The sequence below is a fragment of the Xenopus laevis genome, chromosome 7S, assembly GCF_017654675.1.
Source record: "Xenopus laevis strain J_2021 chromosome 7S, Xenopus_laevis_v10.1, whole genome shotgun sequence".
Classification (NCBI taxonomy): domain Eukaryota; kingdom Metazoa; phylum Chordata; class Amphibia; order Anura; family Pipidae; genus Xenopus; species Xenopus laevis.
The window spans coordinates 102096268-102121168 of NC_054384.1; the positions used below are offsets into that span (position 1 = coordinate 102096268).

Sequence of the window (24901 nt, forward strand, 5' to 3'; positions counted from 1 at the left end):
TCTCTGTGTTTAATAAAATGATGTTATCCAGGCACAAATACTTGTAGAAAAGTACACTGTCAGGAAGAAAAAAGGCCATTAGCCTCTTAGCACATAATCTGAATTTATATCTTTAAAAGCATCACCACGAGAGCTGAATAGCTGCAGGTGTTTGGAGATGATTTTAAATAATTTCTGTTAAACATGTTTTTTTTTCACAATGCATCAGTTAATAGTGGTGCTCCAGCAGAAATCTGTCATTCAAAATAACAAACAGATTTTTTTTATATTTAATTTTAAAATCTGACATGGGGCTAGACATATTGCCAGTTTCCCAGGTGCCACCAGTCATGTGCTGCAAGTTGGATTGATATCACCCCTCCCCCCAGCAGCCCATCAGCAGAACAATGGGAAGGTAACCAGATAACAGCTTCCTGGTAACATAACACAGTAAGTTAGGTTGAAAAAAGACACGTCCATCAAGTTCAACCTTTTGACTTTTATTTTTGAACTGCCTAACTGCCACTTGATCCAGAGGAAGGCAAAAAACCCATCTGAAGTCTCTCCAATTTGCCTCAGAGGGGGGAAAATTCCTTCCTGACTCCAAAATGGCAATCGGACTAGTCCCTGGATCAACTTGGACTATGAGCTATCTCCCATATCCCTGTATTCCCTCACTTGCTAAACACCATCCAACCCCTTCTTATACCTATCTAATGTATCAGCCTGTACCCCTGATTCAGGGAGAGAATTCCTCATCTTCACGACTCTCACTGTAACAATTTTTAGGCGGAACCTCTTTTCTTATAATCGGAATGGGTGACCTTGTGTCAGCTGGAAAGACCAACTGGTAAATAAAGCATTCAACAATGATCCCCAACCAGTAGCTCGTGATCAACATGTTGCTCTCCAACCCATTGGATGTTGCTCTCAGTGGCCTCAAAGCAGGAGCTTATTTTTAAATTCCAGGCTTGGAGGCAAGTTCTGGTTGCATAAAATCCAGGTGTAATGCCAAACAGAGCCTCAATATAGGTTGACAATCCACATACTGTAAGTGGCTGCAAAATGGCCAATCACAGAACTTATTTGGCACCCAAGAACATTTTTCATGTTAGTGCTGCTCCCCAACTACTTTTACTTCTGAATGTTGCTCACAGGTTCAAAAGGTTGGGGATCCCTTCATTAGAGAGATTATTATCTGATCCCCTTATATATTTTTACATAGTTATCATATCACCCCTTAAGCGCCTCTTCTCCAGTGTTAACATCTCCAATTTGGCCAGTCTTTCCTCGTAGCTAAGATTTCCCATACCTTTTACCAGCTTAGTTGCCCTTCTCTGTACCCTCTCTAATACAATAATGTCCTGTTTAATCGATGGGGCCTTACCAGTGCTCTATAAAGCTTCCTGCCATGAATCAATACCCCGTTTAATACAGATATAAGTTAATATAAGAACAACACTCAATAGTAAAAATCCATGTCCCACTGTGACTCCTTCATTTACATTGAGTAGGAGAAACAATAGCATGTTAGAAATCGGTTCCACAGTGAAGCACATGACCAGGTAAAATGACCCGAGATGCACCTACACACCAATATTACAACTAAGAATAAATACACTTGATGGGTTAGGAATGAAAGTTTACACAGTATTATTTGCAGAGTAAACAGTGTCATTTAGAAATAAAAACTACGGGTACGGCATAAAAATCACGACAGAATCCCTTTAAGTTTAAGCACTGAATGCTTTAGTTGTTTTTAAACTCCCTTGATCTTTCCTGGCCGCTAAGAGTTGTAGTTTAATAATAGCTGGAAAGTGTTAAGATAAAGAAGTGAGGACTAGAGATCATATTCAGCTTATCAATAAGCGGTTCCCCTGCAGGTCCTACACCCTCTCAGCTGCCAATACTAAGGCTCAATGTTTGACCCTCTGCTCTTTGCAGTCCTATAAGTTTCTACACTTTGTAACTCAATCAGCAGCTTTAGATATCGGGAACATCTTTATGCTGATTATTCCCCACTCAGCGTATTTTTCTGAACTCTTAACTTCAGTGCTGCCTAATGCCACTAATTATTTTTCAGCTCCATCCTCCTTCATGTTCTCCAGTGACTTATCTTGTCCTCATATTCCTGCCTAATCCTAAGGTCTTGAATTCTCAGTTTCTGCAGAACACATTGAATTTTCTGAATGTTATTGAGCTGAATTCCTCTACCAAATACTTGTAATGCATAACAACCCATGATGCCATGTCCAATATTTTTTGCATGTTGTACTTATATAGCACAGCAAAAATAAATATAATACAACACGGTAGTGATGTGTGGTCCTGTCCGCAGCTCAATGGACCCACTGGTTTACTCACGGGTCGGGCGGGTTGTGGGTGTAAGAAGCGCCGGGAGATTTCCCCGTTCTCTTACCTCCCGGTGCGTCTCTCTCCAGCTACTGGGGCGCATGCGTGCACTCCACGGTGTCACACGCACTGGCCGTGCACAAGTGACGCAGGCGCTGCCTGTTTTGACTTCAATTCCTGCCGCCTGCCTCGACCCTTTTGTCTACACTTTGCCTAATCCTTGCCGTTACCTCTTTACGGACTTCTTACTATCAAACGCACAAATTCCTTGTTGGTTTCGCAGCAGAAAGCCCGGGGCCCCAAAAGGATGTCGGTGAACCAGAATCCACAGGGATTCCCTTTTTATATACTTGCACAGGACCATCCCCACCCTTTTGTGACATCACAGTGGGGCAGGGCAGTGTGGGTGTATAAAGAGAAAGCGAGCCGGATTAGGGTCGGGTGCATATGGAGGAGCAGCGTGTTAGGGTCGGGTTTTTTTCAACCTGCATCACTACAACACGCCATTTACATTATTCAGGCACAATTAGTCCATACCATATAAAACTTAAAGGGGACCTGTCACCCTAAGAAATCATTCCAAATTCTTTTCTATCATGTTTGTTGAGCAAAATAAACTTTACTTACACTGTACTTATTATTTAAATGTTGATTCCTTCAGTCTTGGAATTACACAAGGACAGCAAGCAGGCAGCCGCCATTTTGTGGACACTGTCCTTAAGACAAATTGTGCCCCAAAATCTAGTGTATACACCAGAATGGGGAACCTAATGCCCAAGCGCAGTGCCCTACACAATAATAGAGCTTGAGGAGTGAAGGGGTATGTAAGGAGTGCAGTGACATCTAAGGTTGTTGCTTACAGAGTAGATCAGTTAAGATATTCGCTCCAAAGCTTGGACTCAAGAGTCACCAACCAGCTCTTCAAGCTGGCCATGCTTAGTAAGACCTGTTCATTTTACAAGATCAGGACAAACAAGTATCTTTGTTTGGTTTTGTTGTCCATGGAAGCCAAATCGTGCTGACCTGATTATTCGGCTTGTGGGCCTAGTTCGGATCCCAAAGGTGAGCATGAACAGACCCATTGGCTGAAGACTGAATCAATAGGCTTCTCCACACAACCCAGTATCTAACAACCCCCTTTTATTTTGTTCAACCTCGTGGGTCAGTTTAAATGCCATGGAAATGCACAGATTTAGTAATTGCATAGGGAAGTGATTTTCTTGTTATCCATAAGGTTGTTCTTGCACCCTTTCTTAGCAGTGGCTAAAGCAATGCAGAATAAGCTCACACTCTATTAATGCCAGTTGCTACTATTTATAGTATAGGGACATTTGCTATTAAATTATGCACATTTTCCATTGAAACCAGAGACCCTGTAGCTGGCATGTTGCTGAGACCAAAGCGTGCCAACAAGGGGGCAAAGTGGCCTGCCGGGTTGCCTTGGGTGCCCGGCGGCTTGGCCCGGGCCTGGTCCAGGTGCTCAAGCACCAGACCTTCAGTTCGGGAGGCAAATGATATGCAAGTAGATAATGAAGGGCTGGCACATACCTGACCACACTCCTTAAGTTAATGTAGTTAAAAAGTATTGCATATCATTTGCCTCCCCGAGCTGAAAGGGATCCTGTCATCAGAAAACATGTTTTTTTCAAAACGCATCAGTTAATAGTGCTGCTCCAGCAGAATTCTGCACTGAAATCCATTTCTCAAAAGAGCAAACTGATTTTTTTATATTCAATTTTGAAATCTGACATGGGGCTAGACATTTTGTCAATTTCCCAGCTGCCCCAAGTCATGAGACTTTAGGAGAGAAATGCTTTCTGACAGGCTGCTGTTTTTCCTTCTCAATGTAACTGAATGTGTCTCAGTGAGACATGGGTTTTTACTATTGAGTGTTGTTCTTAGATCTACCAGGCAGCTGTTATCTTGTTTTAGGGAGCTGTTATCTGGTTACCTTCCCATTGTTCTTTTGTTTGGCTGCTGGGGGGGGGGAAGGGAGGGGGTGATATCACTCCAACTTGTAATTCAGCAGTAAAGAGTGATTGAAGTTTATCAGAGCACAAGTCACATGATTTGGGGCAGCTGAGAAATTGACAATATGTCTAGCCCCATGTCAGATTTCAAAATTGAATATTAAAAAATCTGGTTGCTCTTTTGAGAAATGGATTTTCAGTGCATAATTCTGCTGGAGCAGCACTATTAACTGATTCATTTTGAAAAAAAATTTTTTTCCCATGACAGTATCCCTTGAAGGTCTGGGGCTTGAGCACCTGGGCACCCCTTTTTTCTGGGTAAGTAAATCCCTTCTCCTACTATACTCAACACTGAATGCTCCTCTATAAGCTACTTGTCATTCTTACATACTGCTACATACCATGGTACATTTTTTTTAAAATAGGTTGTAAGGAAATAGCTATATCTCTGCTTGTGGCGCAATACTTAGATCTAGAGTGCAGCTTGCATCTCCCACCGGTATAAGTGCTCCTATATAAGTATTTATTTAGCAAAAAACATCACAACAAAGCCTTATGCCTTTTCGTGCCTTGGGGGCACTTAGTCAAAGTCTGACTCTGTGATGTTTTTTGGTAAATAAATACTGTTTTACTACATTAACTTAAGGAGAGTGGTCTGGTATGTGCCCTTCATTATCTACTTGCAGTATGTAAGAATGCTTTTCTGAGCTAGTATGCCTTTAAGGGGGTTTGAGCAGAAAAAGAGCAGTCGGCAGGAACACTCACAGGTTAGAGAACAAAGAGTAAACAGTATAATCATGCCTTTCATAGAACAGTGATTGCACCATAACTCTGCTAATCCCTCCTGTCATTGGCATGACATTCCTGTAAATATTAGGCTCGCTGAATGGCTTCTTTGGCATTAAATAAAAAGGAACCTTGTGCTGATGTTATTCCCTTCTTGAATAGAGTAGGAAAGGGTAAGCAAAGCACAAGCACTGCATGAACAAAGTAAAGCCTCAGTCAAAAGATGACCTCGAGCTATGGTAAAATTCATATTTATAACCGGCCACCCTTAGAAACTCACCCCTTGGCAATTATGGATTTCATGGGGGCTTGAATGCAATTAAAGGATAAGTGAATGTAGAATTGATGAGAGTGTTCTTTTATCATTTACATTCATTATTTATTTTCTTTTTATTCCAAGATATAAAGGGATATATGTACTGTTAATATAATTCTGTTCCAACAGGACCACCTACTGGTCAGTTTCCCACCAGTCTGACCACCAAGTAGTCAAGGAAGTTGTCAGGAGAAAGAAAGAGGCTGCTCTGATGTTCTTCTGCTTAGGAAAGATTTGAGAGAGTTTTTAATTTTTATTCCTAAGTAGAAGAACATCACAGCAGCCTCTCTCCTGACAACTTCCTTGACTACTTGGGGGTCAGACTGGTCAGAAACTGACCAGCAGGTGGTCCTGTTGGAACAAAAGTCATTCATATTAACAGCACATGTATCCCATAATATCTTGGAATAAAAAGAAAATAAATAATGAATGTAAATTGCAACGGTGCTTAGAAACTTTCATCAATTTTATATTCACTTATTTTAAAGGTTTACTTATCCTTTAAGTAACACAATCCAGTCCTGCCCTGCACACCATTTGCCATGTTTTTGTGTAGCGTAAGAGCAAGCAATTGTTAAGTAGCTCCTTTTTGGTATTCTTACTGCATTTGTCTCTAAATGGGTCACTTCTGGTTCAATAAATGTAATAGAGTTTGATTGACAGAGTTCCCTGGTGCAATGTGCACAGTTGTTGGAGTAGACAATTCGATGTCAAGCATTTGTGCTTGAGTTATTAATGAGCCTTTAGATCCCCCAAACATTGGTCCAGAATAGAGTCCAATTACTCACAGTGAAAATCCTTAAAGGAACAGTAACATCAAAAAATTAAAGTGTTTTAAAGTACCGTATATACTCGAGTATAAGCCGAGTTTTTCAGCATCCAAAATGTGCTGAAAAAGTCTACCTCGGCTTATACTCGAGTCAGGGGGCAGTAGCTGAGATTGCAGTCACTTTTAATCATTCCTATACCAACAGTTCACTTGGGGAGAGACTGCAATATCCCACAATGCCCTCTGTTGGTTATATGAAAGAATAACAGTGACTGCAATATCACACAGAACCCTCTGTTGGTTATATGAAAGAATAACAGTGCGCCCTCTGTTGGTTATATGAAAGAATAACAGTGACTGCAATATCACACAGCGCCATCTGTTGGTTATATGAAAGAATAACAGTGACTGCAATATCACACAGCGCCCTCTGTTGGTTATATGAAGGATTAACAGTGATGGCAATATCACACATCTCCCTCTGTTGGTTAAACGAAAGATTAACAGTGATGGCAATATCACACAGCGCCCTCTGTTGGTTATATGAAAGAATAACAGTGACTGCAATATCACACAGCGCCCTCTGTTGGTTATATGAAGGATTAACAGTGACCGCAATATCACACAGCGCCCTCTGTTGGTTATATGAAGGATTAACAGTGATAGCAATATCACACAGCACCCTCTGCACATGGTAGTGGGACAGTGGGACAATGCACACAGTAATCCGTTTGGCAATTCTCTGTCACCATCAACTTTTCAAAGAAGTCCAGTTGATCGCTGGGGGGGGGTCACTTTGGCGGAATATGCGCTGCTGGGAGACAGGGCTGTAGTTGTGTCTAGGCTTATACTCGAGTCAATAAGTTTTCCAAGTTTTCGTAGGTAAAATTAGGTACCTCGGCTTATACTCGGGTCGGCTTATACTCGAGTATATACGGTAATAAAAATATAATGTACTGTTGCCCTACACTGGTAAGAGTACTGTGTTTACTTCAGATACACTACTTTTGTTTATATAAATAAGCTTTTGTGTAGCAATGGGGGCAGGGGGCAGCCATTCAAAGGATAAAAGCTCAGGTTATACAGCAGATAGCAGATATGCTCTGTAGAACATAATGATGTTATCCGTTATCCACTATTTAACCTGTGCCATATAGTCTTTTTTTCAATTTACACCATTTTTACACAGCAGCTTGTTTATATGAACTATAGTAGTGTTTCTGAAGCAAACACATCAGTTTTACCAGTGCAGGGCAACACTACATGATATTTTCATTACTTTAAAAAACTTTCATTTTTTGGTGTTACTGCTCCTTTAATGAAGCCCAGCACAGGGTGTTTGTATACTTTTGTCTTGTATGGGATCCATTATCCGCAAACCCGGTATCCAGAAAGTTCTTATTTATGGAAAGTCTGTCTCCCATAGACTCCATTTTATCCAAATAGTCCAAAATGTTAAAACTTATTTCGTTTTTCTGTGTAATAATAAAACAGTAGCTTGTACTTGATCCCAACTAAGATATAATGAATCCTTATTGGAAGCAAAACCAGCAAATTGGGAATATTTAATGTTTACATGATTTTCTGATAGACTTATGGTATGGAGATCCAAATTACAGAAAGATCCATTATCCAGAAAACCCCAAGTCCCAAGCATTCTGGATAACAGGTCCCAAACCTGTATTAACAGACTGGGGCAAATGTTGGTCAGATAGCAACCACCAAGCAAGTAGCTTCAATTCTTCTATTGCAGGTAATACAGTATATAGAAATGGGCAAGTGAACATTTGCCCGTTGTTAGCAAGTAAGGATATATTTAAAGGGATACTAAAACCAACCATAAATGGGATCACAACTGCAACCCCTAGTTGGCTACAGAAGTTGACCAAACGCTTAATTACACAAGGAAAACAATTTACCAGTAAGAATTCTACTCACCAAAAACATAATTACAGATGCAAGAGAATTCACCAATGAGAATACTGATTACTTGTGCTATGTCCGCCATCTTGCTCTTATCTTGCGGATGAAGATTATTATGTCATTTTGGCCTCCTTATATTACACAATGGAATCAAACATGTGGATAAAGGACAGACCTGTTTAGGGAAGCTGTGCTAAAAGTTTCCAACTCCAATTGCAGAAACAAAGAACATGGAGGCAGAGTTACACAAACCAAGTTGGGTTTTCACTGGAGGATTACTTTGCATTTAATGCATCTGTGGGGCCTGGAGAGTTGGGTAAAATTTTAAAGTATTGCTTTAAATAATACAACTCTAAAGGTGCTGGACTACACTCCAAACATGCCCTAACCTTTATAATATGTTAGAGGACCAGTAACATAATTTTTAAAAAAAAAAATAAATTCGTTGAAAAAAAAAAACACTAAGACAAACTACACTTTCAAACTGCAAAGAAATAACTTACCAAAACTCTGCTTCCGCTCCTCCTCAGAAAAGGCGACAGGGCGACTATCCATCGCGCGGCTCTTGATTTTTCCTCCCTGCCTATAAGGAAGGCAGGGAGGAGAAATCGAGCACCGCAAAATGGATCGAGGAAGAGGAACGCAAGCGGAGTATCGGTAAGTTTTTTCTTAATAAAGACTTTGCGATTTGAAAGTTTCATTTGTCTTAGTGTTTTTTTCGATGTATTCTAAAGAATATTTTTTTAAAAAATGTTGATGTTACTGGTTGAAGTATACTAGGCTTTGTAGTCTAGCAGCATTGGAGTAAAGTGTGGTTGAGCAGTGCAGTAGGGTTTAGTGCCCCTTTCATGGAAATGGTTCCATAATTAAAACTAGGTCTCTAATGGACTCTTAGCAAGAGATGGAACTAACCCAACCTAATCTAGGGCCTTCCTACATGGAACCTCCCACTTTTCTCTTCTTCTTCCCTTATCACTAATATGGCCTTAAGCTGGCCACAGACGCAAAGATCCGATCGTACGAATCAACGTACGATCGGACTTCCCCATCTCCTGACCTGCCACTAACCATTCAGCTCAAATAAAGTAGTAAAAGAACAGATCAGTTAATGTTCTGCCCCTGACAGCAATTGTATGAAAGTTATGTCCGACCAAAGTTGGTGACAGTCTCCCTCTGAAAATCATATGATCGGCAATACATGCAGAGATATTATCAGCAGCCGACAGAAATCTTTTAACCTGTCCGATTGACCAAATGACCGATCTCCATGTGACGAAAAATGTCGGGACTCTCTACACACGGTCTGAAAATCGTATGAATCCTCGATTCGTACAATCAGATCTTTGCATCTATGGCCAGCTTTAGGGATCCTAGTCTAGCACTACTCTTTTCTTTCAATGCATTAATATTGTGGAGGGAAGGTAGGGAGGACAAGTCCAGTATTAAACAATGTACATTCATTTTTTTTAAATTTTACTTAAAGTGATGCTGACACAAAAAAAACTCTTCAAAATATGAATGTGCATTAAACGTTACATATAAGTCATGTAGACTGTTCACTTGATAGTTCTGCATTTGTAAGTAAGTTGTTACTTGAAGTTCTTAAGCTTGATTGTTTTTAGTGATGGGCGAAAAAAATTCGCCTGGCACAAATTTGCTACGAATTTCCGCGTTTTGCAACCGGCGAATACATTTCCGAATCTCCTGCGAAAATTCGCCTGTGTCAATTTCTGATTTTCACGAAATTGTTCGTGAAAACGTTCCAATTGCTTGATTTTTTCGTGAAAACGTTCTAATTGCTCATTTTTTTGTGAAAATTTTGAATTGCATGATTTTTTCGTGAAAACTTTTGAGTTTCATGATTTTTTCTCGAACTTTCCAATTTCACGATTTCAAGATATTGCTGCACCAATATGGCAGAACCTCTAATAGAGGATCAGGGGGATCAGATAAAATAGATTATATAAAAGCTTCGGGCAAATACTTTAATGGCAAAATGATAGCATACGAAGACAAAGCTATGATAGATAAAAGGAAGGTTTATTTTCTGGTGTCAGTATCTCTTCAAGTTCTTATGTTTTACTACCCACCATCCCCATTTAGTCAGTGGTTTTCAGACTGGGCAAGCGATCTCCAAATTATTGCTGAATGGGACCTCACCTCTTTAGCTCCGATTGGGATAGTTGTGGGGGGAATAAATATGAAAGAAATGTTCTGTTATCTCTGCAAAAGGAAGGACCTGTGTTCCCTTATATCATTAAAGAATGCACCTTATCCCTGCCATGCAGAAAGATGATTGAGAAGGAGAGCGAGGGATAAGGATGCAGAATCCCAGAGCCAAGCAAACCTGCTTATTCCTTCAAATTACATTTCCCATAAATGATTTTTTTTTTCACTTGGACATTTGACTGCAGTTTGCCATTTCCTCCCATATTGGCCGCAGGTGAAGCGTTACGCAGGACGCCCACACAGCCATTCACAGGCATTGGAAGCGACGCTGCACAATGGCATTGCCAGAAGCATGAGATTACTGTACTTTAGCAAACAGCAAAGGGCTGGACATTCATTCACTCACATCTCATGAATCAATTCCCAGAGCCGCTTACACAGCTTCTTCTCTCTCTCTGCAGCCATGTTACTGGAAAAGAAAATATATTTGAGAATGGAAAAGAGACGGAGAGGGACCAGGGTGAAAGTGTAGTTTGGTAACGTTGTTCTGCATAGACAGGATTATACAAGATCAGCCTGTTTTAATATATATATATATATATATATATATATATATATATATATATATATATATATATATATATATATATATATATATACTTGGTCTCCATTAATTCTCTTTGAGGCTGCCGGCTTTTTATACAGCACAAATAATCCGCAAAGATCTCAAGTGCCGCTCATCAACCTCTTTCATCTTCATTAATCCTTCTATGGGTTGCCTTAACACTACATGTGGCCATTAGTGATGGGTGAATTTATTCGGCAGGCATTGATTCGAGGCGAATTCTGCATTTGGCTCACAAATATATTCATGAAAATGCAGCAAAAATTTGCAGGCGAAAAATCTGCGCACCCCAAAAAATTGTAGCGTGCCTTGACTTTAATGCATTTGGACAAAATAGTTGTGCATCAAAATTATTTGGACACCAATTGACTTCAATGCATTTCTCTCATTTTTTAGCTGTTTCGCTAATTTTTCAGCCAAGCCAAACGGGACAGATTCGCCCATCACTAGTGGCCATCTATGCATCCAGGACCCTTTGTTTAATAGCACAAATATAGCCTAATAATTCCTAAATCCAAACTTTATTTTTTTAATTGGAAAGTAGGTGTTTTCAATCAGGATAGTGCTATAAACATACCTCCCAACATTTTGGAAGTAAAAAGAGGGACAAAATTTTTTTTCCGGCACGTAGCGCAGCAATTTTTTTGACCACACCCCTTTCTGTGGCCACACCCCCTAATTACCATGTTTGTTTTACAAAATTTGGCAGGTTATGAAAGTTTGAAAATATTTCTCCTTATCTAAACTGTGTTTTTGTGTCTCAAAATTGTTACAAAGTATCTTATTTGCACCTGTTAGCTGTTCTGGGTAGTGATGGGCGAATTTATTCGCCAGGCGCGAATTCGTGGTGAATTTGCGCGATTCGCCGCCAGCGAATAAATTCGTGAAACGCCCGAAAAAATTCGTCGTCGTCAAAAAAAATTTTCCGAAAAAACGGACGCCAGCGTCAAAAACGGGCGCCGGCACCGTTTTGCAAATTTTTTGCCGTTTCGCGAATTTCGCTAATTTTTCGGCGAAGCGAAACGGCGCAAATTCGCCCATCACTAGTTCTGGGCTCTCTGTTAAAAGCCAATTAAGTGAGAAAGTTTGTTTCTTTTTCTGGCTGTTCAGTGCATAGAAAAGAGGGACTTTCCAGTACAAATGAGGGACTGCAGGTTGAGCTGTAAAAAGAGGGACTGTCCCTCCGAAAAAGGGACAGTTGGGAGGTATGCTATAAACATGTATGTACATGGGTGCATTCAAAGAAGAACCCCCCCCTAAAAGGAAAGGTTCTACCACTTTATCTCCAACTCCCTGGCGAAAAGGTCAAGGGTCTTCAGATCCTCGGGTTCTGCTAAAGCTTCCATCAGGGTTTCTGTAGAGCAACATTTTGTCTATGGAGGACAGGAGTCTAATGACCACACAGTTCTCAGTTAAATCTATGGGACACAGCACTGATTGGTTTTATTGCACCCTCAAACCCCAAAGTGAAAAAAAAATATAAAAAGACATAAAAAGTGCCATGGATTAAAGCCCTTCTCAAAGTAAGACATAGTATAATAGGCCTTCTGAAATCAGAAAATATCACCATGCCAGCATATTGCTCGCTTCGATGTTTCTGTTGACAAGTACATTAGTTTAAAGAATCCAAATGTAGTAAGAGATCATCCTGTAGTAAAGCAGTAGCCAAAAAAGTTTTATGAAAGTAAAAAAAAATATTTTTGAAAATAATCAAGCGCCACATGCTCACAAAAAAAATGGTTTGCTTGACTGTGACCAAAAAAAACATGATTCTTAGGCTTCGGATTTGGTTGGGCCAGGCACTCAGATTTGGGCAGATGTGAGTAGAATATAAACATATGTTTATTGTATGCATAATAGACCTTTCTTCTCACTTTAATTTGTATAAACCCAGAAGTAGGTGTCATGTGTGTTTCCTGTTCTGAGAATTCTCTATAAACGGTAATTAAATGATGAGATGGAAACTCTATATAAATATTTGGTTCTTTTGGGACTAATGTGATGGGAGCTCTTTTAGCCAAGGTCATCATTATGGCAGTTTCTTCTAATATTTATATATATATGCACGTCTGTCTATCTGCTCAGAAATGTTCTGCATGTTCCTTCAGGACTTCGCTTCATTAGGCACAATAGCTTCCACAAGCTTCTGTGCAATTATACAGGATATTCTATGGGCTGCTGCATGACCCAACCATTGGGCTCTTTTGTAATTAGGCTGCATTGTGACTAAAATAATTCCATAACATCCCACACATCATAACCACAAGGTCACTATAACTACTGGTCCTCAGTGCCAACTTCACTCTCTACCATTACTATTTCTGGAAACAGAGAATAATTTCATTCTGATGACTTTCAATATGTTAAAGATGAATTTTCTTGGCACCACTAACTGTGTATAATTGTTACCACTGTCACAGACACACAACTGCATAACAGCTATGCCCACATTATGTTTGTGCTTAATTGCAAGAGAGTGTAACCTTAAAATATGGAGCCATAGAGCGACAACATCAGCATGTAGAGAGTCAGTTAGTGCAATACAGTAAATGCCACTATAACAAGCTGTCAGCAGGCTCATAGGCCTAAGGACTAAGATTCAACAGATAAATGCCAAAATGTTCTCGTAGTCTGAAAATTTGGAAGTACTTTAAGTTAAATTTCACAGTTGGAGGAAACAGCAAGGCAATCATCACTGCTTGTCAGAAAGAGAGAGCATTAATATATGAATAATTCCAATATTAATAGCTCTGACCTAGTTCACAATGGAAGGGTGGATGAAATGTTGGTACAGCCTTAACTTTCCTCTGGATAGGGCAAAGGCTGCTTTCTCCGGTCACTAGCATTGTGATCCACAGTAATAGGATGTCCAGTCAATTAGAAAATAATTTGTCACATGCCAAATTCAATGACATGAATGTGATGACACAGCTCCTACTAGGGCCTAGCAGGAACAAGTATGAAGCGGGATACAGAAAGTCAAATTTGTGGTATCCGAATGATTAAGAAAGTTTGAAGTTGTATCCAGGCGAAAGATCAGGGCAGGCAGCAAATAGCAAAATCAGAATCAAGGCAGCAAGTCAGGAACCTAAAAATAAAGTCAAAATAGCAATCTAGAACTTTACAAATAAAGACCTATAGTTGGCCATTGCACCCAGGTCTTTGGCCTTCTTTTATTTCAAGTCCTCAAGAGGAGGACACGCCGCCCGGAGCTCCTGGGACTGCTCCGGGCGGCGATCGTGACAGTGACCCATGTGTAACATTGGCACCACCAGTTTGAATGTGGTGCAGAAGAGGAGAAGAGCACCATGGGGGTGCTCCTTACACCTACTGTCCAATTGTAGAGTGGCTATCTTTCCTGGCAATTAGTGACCAGTCCTTAACTTGCTCTTAACCACATACAGTGATTGGCATAGACATTTTATATTGTATTGATTAATGTCACTCTATTGAGGAGAAACATTTTAGAAGCACCTGCCAAATACAGGTATGGAATCCATTATCCAGAAGTACACAGAAACCACGCGCACACTCAGGCCCTTCGTGAGTTAACGCTGGTGCCCAAGACCTAAGGGAGACGGCACTCCCAATGGACCAATGTAAAGAAAAAAGGCCTGGCACACGGAGCAAATTAAACCGGGGTCCTACGGATCCCGGTTTAATTTGCTCCTTGTGCCAGGCCTTTTTTCTTTACATTGATTCATTATCCAGAAACCAGTTATCCAGTATGCTCTGAATTACGGGAAGGCCATCTCCCAAGGCCTTGAATTTTAATTAAATATTTCACATTTTTAAAAGCGATTGATTTTTTATTCTGTAATTAATGTATGTATGATGAATCCTTACTGGAGGCAGAATAATCCTATTGGTTTTTATTCCTGATTAAATTATTATTTTAGTAGACTTAAGGTATGGAGACCGCTTATCCAGAAAAGCCCAGGTACCAAACCTGTAATGGTCAGTAATTGGATGGTTTGGTTTGTTTCTCTAGAGTGTGAGCACCTATTGAAAGTTTTTGTTCCATGTGTCCCTGTGCAGTCACCATTGAAATGGATGTGGCTAGAAAAGAGCTATATCAAGTCAACTGCCTGTTTTCCAAATGATCCTGCTGGCTAAAGAGAACACTCCGTCTTGGAGAAGCAGCCAACTTTTCTGGCATACACCCAACTATACATGTCCACGTTTTTTCATTGTGTTCTACTCAGTAATGAGTGACGTATTTTGTTAGGGGGTTCCTGAGCATTGCTCGCCATAGCCAAGTCATTCTTCTCACACTTGTGCAACTTTTGTATAACTCCTGGTAGTGCACTTTTATTACAGTCAACCGATTTGTGCCTTTTATATCAAGTAAGCCAAAATGCTGAAGGAGAACACTGGTTGCTATTTGTCTATTTTTATCAACACCAATGCGAACAAAATTCCAGTAGAAGTTTTGTGAATTGGTTTATTGTGAATTGCCAATGTCAAATGTGTAGTGATTATGGTACTCCTTATTCAAGATTTGTATATGCGACCCTTTCCTTACCACACTTCTTGTAGAATCGGATCTCACACCCTTAAACAGCAATTATCCCTTTGCAATCCAGGGCCCTGAATTCTCTTTGTGCATGAAAGATACTGGGAACTGGGATTCACAGCACAGTGTCTCCACCTAGAGGGCAGAGAGGAGCACACCTCAGGGGAATGTCACTAGCAAAATAAAACACACAGTTTGCAGTAAACCAATTTAACTTTATATAAAATAATATAAAAGTTTGAAAAATGCAAATACAATATTATTACTGCACTGGGAAATGTGGGTCTGTCTAGTACAGTGATCTCCAACCAGTAGCTCGTGAGCAACATGTTGCTTTCCCTTGGATGTTGCTCTAAGTGGCCTCAAAGCAGGTTTTTATTTTTGAATTCCAGGCTTCGAGGAAACCACGTGTACTGCCAAACAGAGCCTCAATGTAGGTTGACACTCCACATAGGGGCTACCAAATGGCCAAATGGTACCCCAAGAACATTTTTCATGCTAGTGTTGCTCCCCAACTCCTTTTACTTCTGAATGTTGCTCACGGGTTCAAAAGGATGGGGATCCCTGATTTAGTATGTGCAGTGAATCAGCAGAAAGGAAGATGGGGAGCTACTAGGGCATCTTTGGAGACACAGATCTTTACTGCTAAAGGGCTGTGGTTGCCTTGTTCTGGTACAGAAGCCCAAAACATAATGTACAACAATTCTAGCTTACTTCTTTAATTAAGCTTTAGTTCTCCTTTAAACCATATCCCTCCCCCCCAGGCTGGGGAGTCCCTTCCATCAGCTTGTCCAGTGTTGAAGCGATGCATTTGGGTGGAATCAGTCCACCAACCATGAAAAGTAGACTTCTGATAAAACCCAAGGAATCACCACCATTTAAAAAGATGTGTTTTATGGGTTATTTCTAGTTTGTGTATATGATATAAACAAATATAATATCAATAACTTAACAATAATGTCAAATTGAAATAATGTGTTGTAGTTTGTTATTTTTTATCATTCGCCAATGTTCCTGATTTTCAACGCATGATGTTAAAAACAGCAGAAGCTTGCTCTGGAGAGGATAGAACTATTCCTCTGCTTTTGAGGGATATAACTGCCTATTATAAATAGGTATAGGGTCAGCATAAAATGTTTCTACATGTTTTTATTAGAAGAGCTTTACAGGGGATAGGAGGGCTTCCAGGGAGCAGAGGAGATGTGCTTTCATCTTCAGCTTTGTAGCAAGGTTTTGAGTAATGGTAGTAAAACCCAAGAATATTATTGCCTTACAGCAGGAGGGTTTAAAGTGTATAGGCACATTCAGCAAAAAGCTTTAATAATAATTCAAAATAATTGTTAGGCGTCTTTGTAGAAAACATTTTGAATGCTAATAATCATATTATCCTGGAGTTTGGATTTAAAATAAAAGCCCACAAAGGTGTTTGGTATAAGAAAGGGATTTAGTCCCCCAACTCAGCATAGCTTTTGCTAAGGTCATTTATCTACTCCACCTAATACTATACTTTATTATACTCTGTTATACATCATTTTCATCAGTCCTACTCCTTGCACCAGTATAGCTTGCAATCTAAAGTCAAAATTGCATTCATACAACAAATTAGAGCTTATTTAATTAAAAGCCAATTTACCTGTCAGGACCAGGTCCTTCACCGACATGCCACCCACATAACAGCATCAGGTTAAAGGGATCCTGTCATCGGAAAACAGGTTTTTTTCAAAACACATCAGTTAATAGTGCTACTCTAGCAGAATTCTGCACTGAAATCCATTTCTCAAAAGAGCAAACAGATTTTTTTATATTCAATTTTGAAATCTGACATGGGGCTAGACATTTTGTCAATTTCCCAGCTGCCCCTGGTCATGTGACTTGTCCCTGCACTTTAGGAGAGAAATGCTTTCTGGCAGGCTGCTGTTTTTCCTTCTCAATGTAACTGAATGTGTCTCAGTGGGACATGGGTTTTTATATTGAGTGCTGTTCTTAGATCTACCAGGCAGCTGTTATCTTGTGTTAGGGAGCTGTTATCTGGTTACCTTCCCATTGTTCTTTTGTTTGGCTGCTGGGGGTTGGGAAGGGAGGGGGGTGATATCACTCTAACTTGCAGTACAGCAGTAAAGCGTGATTGAAGTTTATCAGAGCACAAGTCACATGACTTGGGGCAGCTGGGAAATTGACAAAATGTCTAGCCCCATGTCGGATTTCTAAAATTGAATATAAAAAAATCTGTTTGCTCTTTTGAGAAATGGATTTCAGTGCAGAATTCTGCTGGAGCAGCACTATTAACTGATTCATTTTGAAAAAACATTTTTTCCTGTGACAGTATCCCTTTAAGGTCAGACACCCTAGCCTTGGACCTGTTCTAAATGTATGTAAGAGTAGTAGAAAAATATAAAAAAAAAGATTCACATTTCAATTTGATCTCTTGCTCAGTATAATTGCAGCTAAATGTGTCCCATGTTATAACTGAGCCAATAGGGGCTAAAACATATAATGTATAGAAGAGCATTTCATTTAATTAACATATCTCCTTTTCTTTTCCCATCTAGAGTCTAACTGCACTTATTTCAAGTTTTTCACGACTGGTGAAAATGCGCGCATATTTCAACGCGTTACTCATAAAGGTAAGAGGTCCCATGTTGCTTAAATAAGTTTAAAGGGAGACTATCATGATTTTAATGGTATAGTCTTTATTTCTAATTTACACTGTTTACACTGCAAATAATTCACTCTACCATTTAAAAAATTTCCCTGAACCAACAAGAATATTATTTTTCCGCTGTAATATCGGTGTGTCGGCACCATCTCAGGTAATTTTGCCTGATGCTTTCAGAAAGAGCCAGCACTTCAGAATGAAACTGCTTTCCGGCAGGCTCCTCCTACTCAATGTAGCTGAAGGAGTCTCAGTGGGACTTGGATTTTTACTATTGAGTACTTTCATTTGCGAAACGCTGAAAAAATTGTGACGCCTGCATGAATTAGCTTCGTCAATTGCTTGCGTCACTTTTGACACCATTTGGCAATATTTCGCCGGTGGTGAATTTTTGGCGAAACAAAACTGGTCAAATTCTCCCATCACTTGTCCAGATTTTTTCCTCCTTTGTTGCAAATATATATATATATATATATATATATATAGATAGATAGATAGATAGATAGATAGAGATAGATAGATAGATAGATAGATATAGATAGATAGATATATATAATATATATATTTATGTATTTAAAGTGACATAGTACCGCACTCAATGAGAATACTTTTGAAAAAAACAAGATTTATTGAAAAAATTTTTTATTTTTTTCAATAAATCTTGATTTTTTTCATAAGTATTCCCGTTAAGTGTGGTACTATGTCACGTTATTCACCTTATTTACCAGCACCCGGGCAAGTTGCTAAACAAGTTTAGGTTTGCTCCTCCATGTTTTTCTATTTATATATTTATATATATATATTTGTTTGTGCCGGTGAAGTTCATGAACAGGCCTCACATGTTTTTTTTATTGTTTTATTGTGTTATTTGCACATTTCCGTTCTTACATGTCCTGATAATAAGAATTAAACAGGCTTCTGGTCATGAATATGTAGGAACTCAGGTTTAATATGCCCCCATAGCTTTAAATCCCCACACTTCCTATTTGTCCTAGTTGCTGGACAGATGCCCATGTATCTAGTTATTTCATTGGCCTACAGGCCTTATGACCACTTCCTGCCACACTGTAGCATAGTGCCTGGTTAGTGATGGATTTCCTCTTTGTCCTCTTGTTGCTGACCCAGCTGGATCCTGGGAGCCTGGGTACACCAAGGCCTAGTAAAGCTGCTTTGCTCTAGAGGGACCAGTACCTCTAGTGATAAGTCGGAGAGTAGGGACCTCGTGAATGAGGCAAGCTAGAGACAGGTTAACTCTTTCATAGTACTCTATAGGAGAGTAAGATAGAGAGAGAGATTAAATAGCATGAGCAGCCTGTGTCCCTACAAGGACTGTTGTAGGGAGTAGCTCTCCACTAGGCTCCACTAGGCTCTGAGTTGGCCTATAGTGAAGGGACGGGAATTGGATAGGGAATCAGGTTTTAGATTTATTATCCTTTATTATTCCACTGTATGGGATCCGGACTACTTTTTATATTCTTTGATGCAAGAACCTTCTGGCACTCTTACTTTATTTTTAAGCAAAGTAGCCTCTGAGAGTTGTAGGTCAATGTAGGTCCCATAATGTTACCTGTCTAGTGCAGAATGTTGCACCACATTTTTTTTTATCTTTGTGTGTTTTGTTTTACTTTTATGACTTTTCCCCATGAAACTCCGTACCATCGGAAGGCCTTGGACAACAAACCATAACTTTATTTATATGTATATTAGTGTTCATATTTTATGTGAACATTGTAGCCACAGCATTCACTTCTCTCCTTTTTTTCTTCCACAGATCTGAACATTTCTGCTGCTGTAATGTCTCTTCTAAGCATCACCTTTATGGTAATGGGATCAATTTGCATAACTATGGTTCTAAGCAAAGGGGTAGAGTTCCTCCTGAAGCCAGCATCCTTCTTTTTCATACTTTCCGGTAAGGCAAGCCGATTTATCCAAAAATGGGAATCATTATCCAGATATGGAAGTTATTGGCTCACAGGGTTGCAGATAAGAGTTAGGAGGAGTAAAGCTGGCCATAGGTGTATCTGACGACCAATCGTACATCGCAATCTTCTGACCTGCAATTAACCATTTAGATTAAATAAATAGTAAAAGAACAAATCTGACGATGTTGAATGATCGTACAAAAGTTATGTCCAACAAATAGTAGTAACACTCACACATTGATACCATCAGACAGGCGATAAATGCAGAGATATTATCATTAGCCAACAAAAATTTTCTAACCTGTCCAACCGACTAAATGATCCATCACCATGGTACGAAAAATCTTGGGACAATCCACACACCATCCAAAAATCATACGAACCTTCGATTTGGACTTTATCTTTGCATCTATGGCCAGCTTTAGGCAAAGCAATGATACTGTATCTTCTTCTTGGTACATGGGTTATTAAATGAAAATGGGTTGCCGTGGAGAACAGACACATGTTACACGAGTTGAACAGTTCACGTTGTTTAGGCAAGCATCACCTGCGTCAAGAATTAAAAGTAAGTTGAGACCAAAAAAAGCTAAGGCTGGCAAAACATGTCCAGAATTGGTCAAGCAGATTACAACTATACTGCTCAACAATCTGTAAATGCCAGCTCAGAGGGCCATTTCAAAAAGCCATCATGCAATCTTCTCAGAACTAAGGTGATCAGATGTGTTTCTTCACTTCTTGAAGTTCTGATTGCTCAGGTTGTCACATACTGCAGAGTATTGGCCAGTGTACGACCACCTCAGAGTTTATTAGATCACATGTACAGCGTACAAATTGTGTAATTCCTTCATCTATAACAGCTGCACATGGCCACCTACCCATGCATTGGATGGTGAAAGAAATGATGGTTGTTGATGCAACTTGAGATGTTAAAAACCTGGTGGGTTTATGATCTTCCATCATCACATGTATAGAGTCATAAACTCAACAGGTGTTCAGCCTGAGGTGTCCACGCAGCATATGAGTGGATTTGGCCATAAGTGGGCTCACATTGCACAATCTCAGACCAAATGGCCCAGGGACTGATGAAACACATATCCTGACAACTGGACCAAGGCAACTAGTCTTAGTTATCAATTTAAGGGATATATGAAGATAAGGTACAAATAATAAATAGTGATGGGCGAATAAATTCGCCAGGCATGGATTCGCAGTGAATTTCCGCGTTTCACGAAAATTTTACAGAAATTCAGCGACAAAAAATCGTTGCGAATCAAAGTTATTCGGACGCCCATTGACTTTAATGCATTTGGACAAAATAGTAGCGCGTATAAAAATTGTGACTCGCATCAAAATTGTCGCCCGTCAAAATTATTTATCCAGGATTCTTGGGACCTGAGGCTTTCCCGATCGCGGATCTTTCCGTAATTTGAATCTTCATACCTTAAGTCTACCAGAAAATCACGTGAAGGTTAAATAAACCCAATAGGTTGGTTCTGCTTCCAATAAGGATGAATTATATCTTAGTTTGGATCAAGTACAAGCGACTGTTTTATTATTACAGAGAAAAAGGAAATCATTTTTAAAAATTTTAATTATTTGGATAAAATGGAGTCTATGGGAAATAGCCTTTCTGTAATTTTAAGATTTCTGGATCCTACATGTTTATTTAAATGTTCTTTAGTAGACCACATGTATGAATATCTAAATTATTGAAAGATCCCCCCCCCCCAATACAGAAAACCCTAGGTTCTAAGCATTCCGGACAATAGATTCTATACCTGTACAATGAATAATATCAAATAAGTGGTGATCAAACGTGTTTTGTCTTCATTTCACACTCGGTGGTGTTAACGGCTTCACAGTGGTAGCCAATACTACAGTGCATCTAAAGAATGGTTGTAATTCTAATGTATCTCAAATTAACTGAAGCACAGCTTGTTCCTTCCATTTTAAGATAGCCAACTATAATCCAGAGAAGCATTACCCCGCAGGAAAAAATAGTAAGAGTTTAAAATTTAACACAAAGTCCAAATCACACAGAGAGCTGCTGCACATAAACGGGAAGTAAGTTCTGAAATCAATGTGGGCCTTCAGCACTTCAGCTTGAACTTAAGCCATGCCATAAATATGTCAAGCTCTACCCATTAGTGCTCTGAGGAAAAGACTCAATCTAGCATTTCTCCAGCTGCATCAGAAAGCAAATTAAACATTTATCCTCAAAATGAGCCCAGAGTAGTCTTTTTGATAATAACATTAATGCACACGGAGCAGCTACTGGTTAACCTTTCCTAGTTCCATTGTGTCTGCAAGTTCCTTGCCAAAGAGTGTAATACAAATGTGGTACATACATGGGACCTGTTATTCAAAATGCTCAGGACCTGGGGCTTTCTGGATAACGGATCTTTCCATAATTTGGATCCTCATACCTTAAATCTACTAGAAAATCATGTAAGTATTAAATAAACCCAATAGGCTGTTTTTGCTTCCAATAAGGATTAATTGTATCTTAGTTGGGATCAAGTACAAGGTATTGTTTTATTATTACAGAGAAAAGGGAAATACTTTTTTTTGAAATTTGGATTATTTGGATAAAATGGAGTCTATGAGACAAGGCCTTTCTGTCATTTGAAATTTTCTGGATAACAGGTTTCTGAATCACGGCTCTCATACCTGTAATTTCTATAACTGTGATATCATGTTAATTGCACCATGGTGTTGGTTATGATTCATTAATGGACGATGTGGTGTTACATCAATAATAAAAAAAAATCCTGTTTTAAAGGTACAGTGTCTATTTAGCGTGATTTGCTCTGTACTGAAAGCTAACGTCATTTATTGTTCTACTTCTTACATGAACTATCCTGTCTTTATCATTTACAGCCAGTGCTAAACATTGTACATTTTCTTTCTTATATATGTTCTACTGGCATGTTAATTGTATTACAGGTATGGGATCTATTATCTGGAAACTCATTATCCAGAAAGATCCAAATTACAGTAAGGTGTCCCCCATTTTATCCAAATAATCCAAATTTTTAAAAGTGAGATCCTCTTTGTTGTGTTTATACAAATGGCCTGTAGATTTCACTGTGCCCAGACTTATACTGTGCATACTTAAAAGTGAAAGTTACTGTTGTGTAATGGCTGCATGACTCTGCTAATAAAGCACTGTTATACTCTACTCATCCTCGGCTACCCAAAATATGCCACTTTTTACTTTTTACTTTTTTTTATTACTCTGTAATAATAAAACAGTAGCTTGTACTTGATCCCAACTAAGATTTAATTAATCCTTATTGGAAGCAGAACCAGCCTATTGGGTTTATTTAGGGGGTTACTTATCAAGTATTTGTAACATAAAAATCCGATAAACTCTAATTGCCCGAATGGACCTTATTTATCATTAAAAAAAAGTCTGAAAAAATTGGATTGCGCAAAAATCCAATAACTTCGGAGCTTTGCCCGAAAAGTACGAATTTTTCGTACTTTTCTGTGAATACTAGTTTTCAGACTTTTTGATCCAAAATCCCAGAAATGATTGGATATCAGTACAGACAGCATTGCAGACACTGGGACCTTCACCATTGACTTACTCTTTACAGGACCTTGAGATGCTGGATTTTTGGAGTCGGACTTTTAAGACCATCAGGCTTTAATAAATTCCGATTAATTTTGTAGGTTTTTTTTTTAGTCCGAAAACCATGACTTATTCAAACTTCGGAGCATCATAAATAACCCCCTTAATCTTTACATGATTTTCTAGTAGACTTAAGAAGATTCAAATTATGGAAAGATCTGTTATCTGGAAACCCCCAGGTCCCGAGCATTCTGGATAACAGGTCCCATACCTGTATATCATATTATCTAATTCAACAGGATATAAACAGTTCATGAAACCCATATGGTTCCAAGTCAAGAGAGATAGACAATTACATACAAAGTAGACCAGTAAATGCCACTTGGTGAATATTGGCTACCCATTTGAATCCCATGGGATAATTTTGTTTTCTCCTCCATCCAATGGCATTATTTTATTTTATTTTTTAATTGCAAAGACATAACTCATACTAGTCCTTTCATTTCAGTGTGCCATAATTGAGGTTGTCCTGTATTGTCTATTTCAGGTACTTTTGTCCTGATCACCATGGAGCTATTTCGGCAAGCAGTCAGGTGGCTAATGGCGAGTAATCAGAAAGTCCCGCTGGAATATGAGTACTCTTGGTCCGTGGCTTGTGCAGCAGCGGCAGGGGTCATATTGATATTTGGTGGAGGCTGCTGCTTGATCCTGGTGTTGCCTGCTTTGCCCAAGAAACCCTGGGAATACTGCCTGAAGAAAGGAAACAGTTCATAAAGAAAGAAAGAGATTGTACTCACACTAGTGTCACTAGACGAGGGGACTAGAGAACCATGCACTGTGCCATGGTGTGTAACTGAGATGTCCTTTTCTTAGAAGGACAACTGTTTGTTTACCTTATTGTGTTTCATGCACCTGATCCAGGTTAACAGTCGGTATACAGACTGTAGGAATGATGGCTACGGCAAAAGGAAACGTTTCCACTTTCAACCCTTTAACAGACCTGACTTTTTCTTTTTTTGTTGTTGTTGTTTCTCTATCTCCTTGTAAATATGCTTTATTGCTTGTATATTATTTGGGGGGTGGGGTAGGGTCGAGGGAAGGGATTATTGTATAGAACCCATGAAGAATCTGGTGTCATGTTGTACTGTGCTATTAAAGTTTATTTTTACTCTGCTGTGTGTTTGCCTTTGACAAAAACAGGTTTACACGTGACTCCTTCCTCGCATAATAACAGCTCTGAAGATGCGACCAAGGACGCCGTACTTAATGTATAGTCTGAGCCAGATCTCTATGGCAATGGCAGATGTTAAAAACGAACATTCAGGTTGAATGCCGCTCATGCAA

General features: G+C 39.3%; 1 protein-coding gene across 1 annotated transcript in view; it reads left to right on the forward strand.

The window, feature by feature from the left end:
- Nucleotides 1–24731, forward strand: part of LOC108697824 (voltage-dependent calcium channel gamma-6 subunit) — a 62750-nt gene extending 38019 nt beyond the window's left edge. The window contains exons 2-4 of the mRNA XM_041571632.1: nucleotides 17955–18029; nucleotides 19830–19967; nucleotides 24105–24731. Coding sequence (XP_041427566.1) covers nucleotides 17955–18029; nucleotides 19830–19967; nucleotides 24105–24331 — 440 coding nt within the window. The 3' untranslated portion in view covers nucleotides 24332–24731. The remainder of the gene's footprint in view (nucleotides 1–17954; nucleotides 18030–19829; nucleotides 19968–24104) is intronic.
- The last annotated feature ends 170 nt before the right edge of the window (nucleotides 24732–24901 follow it).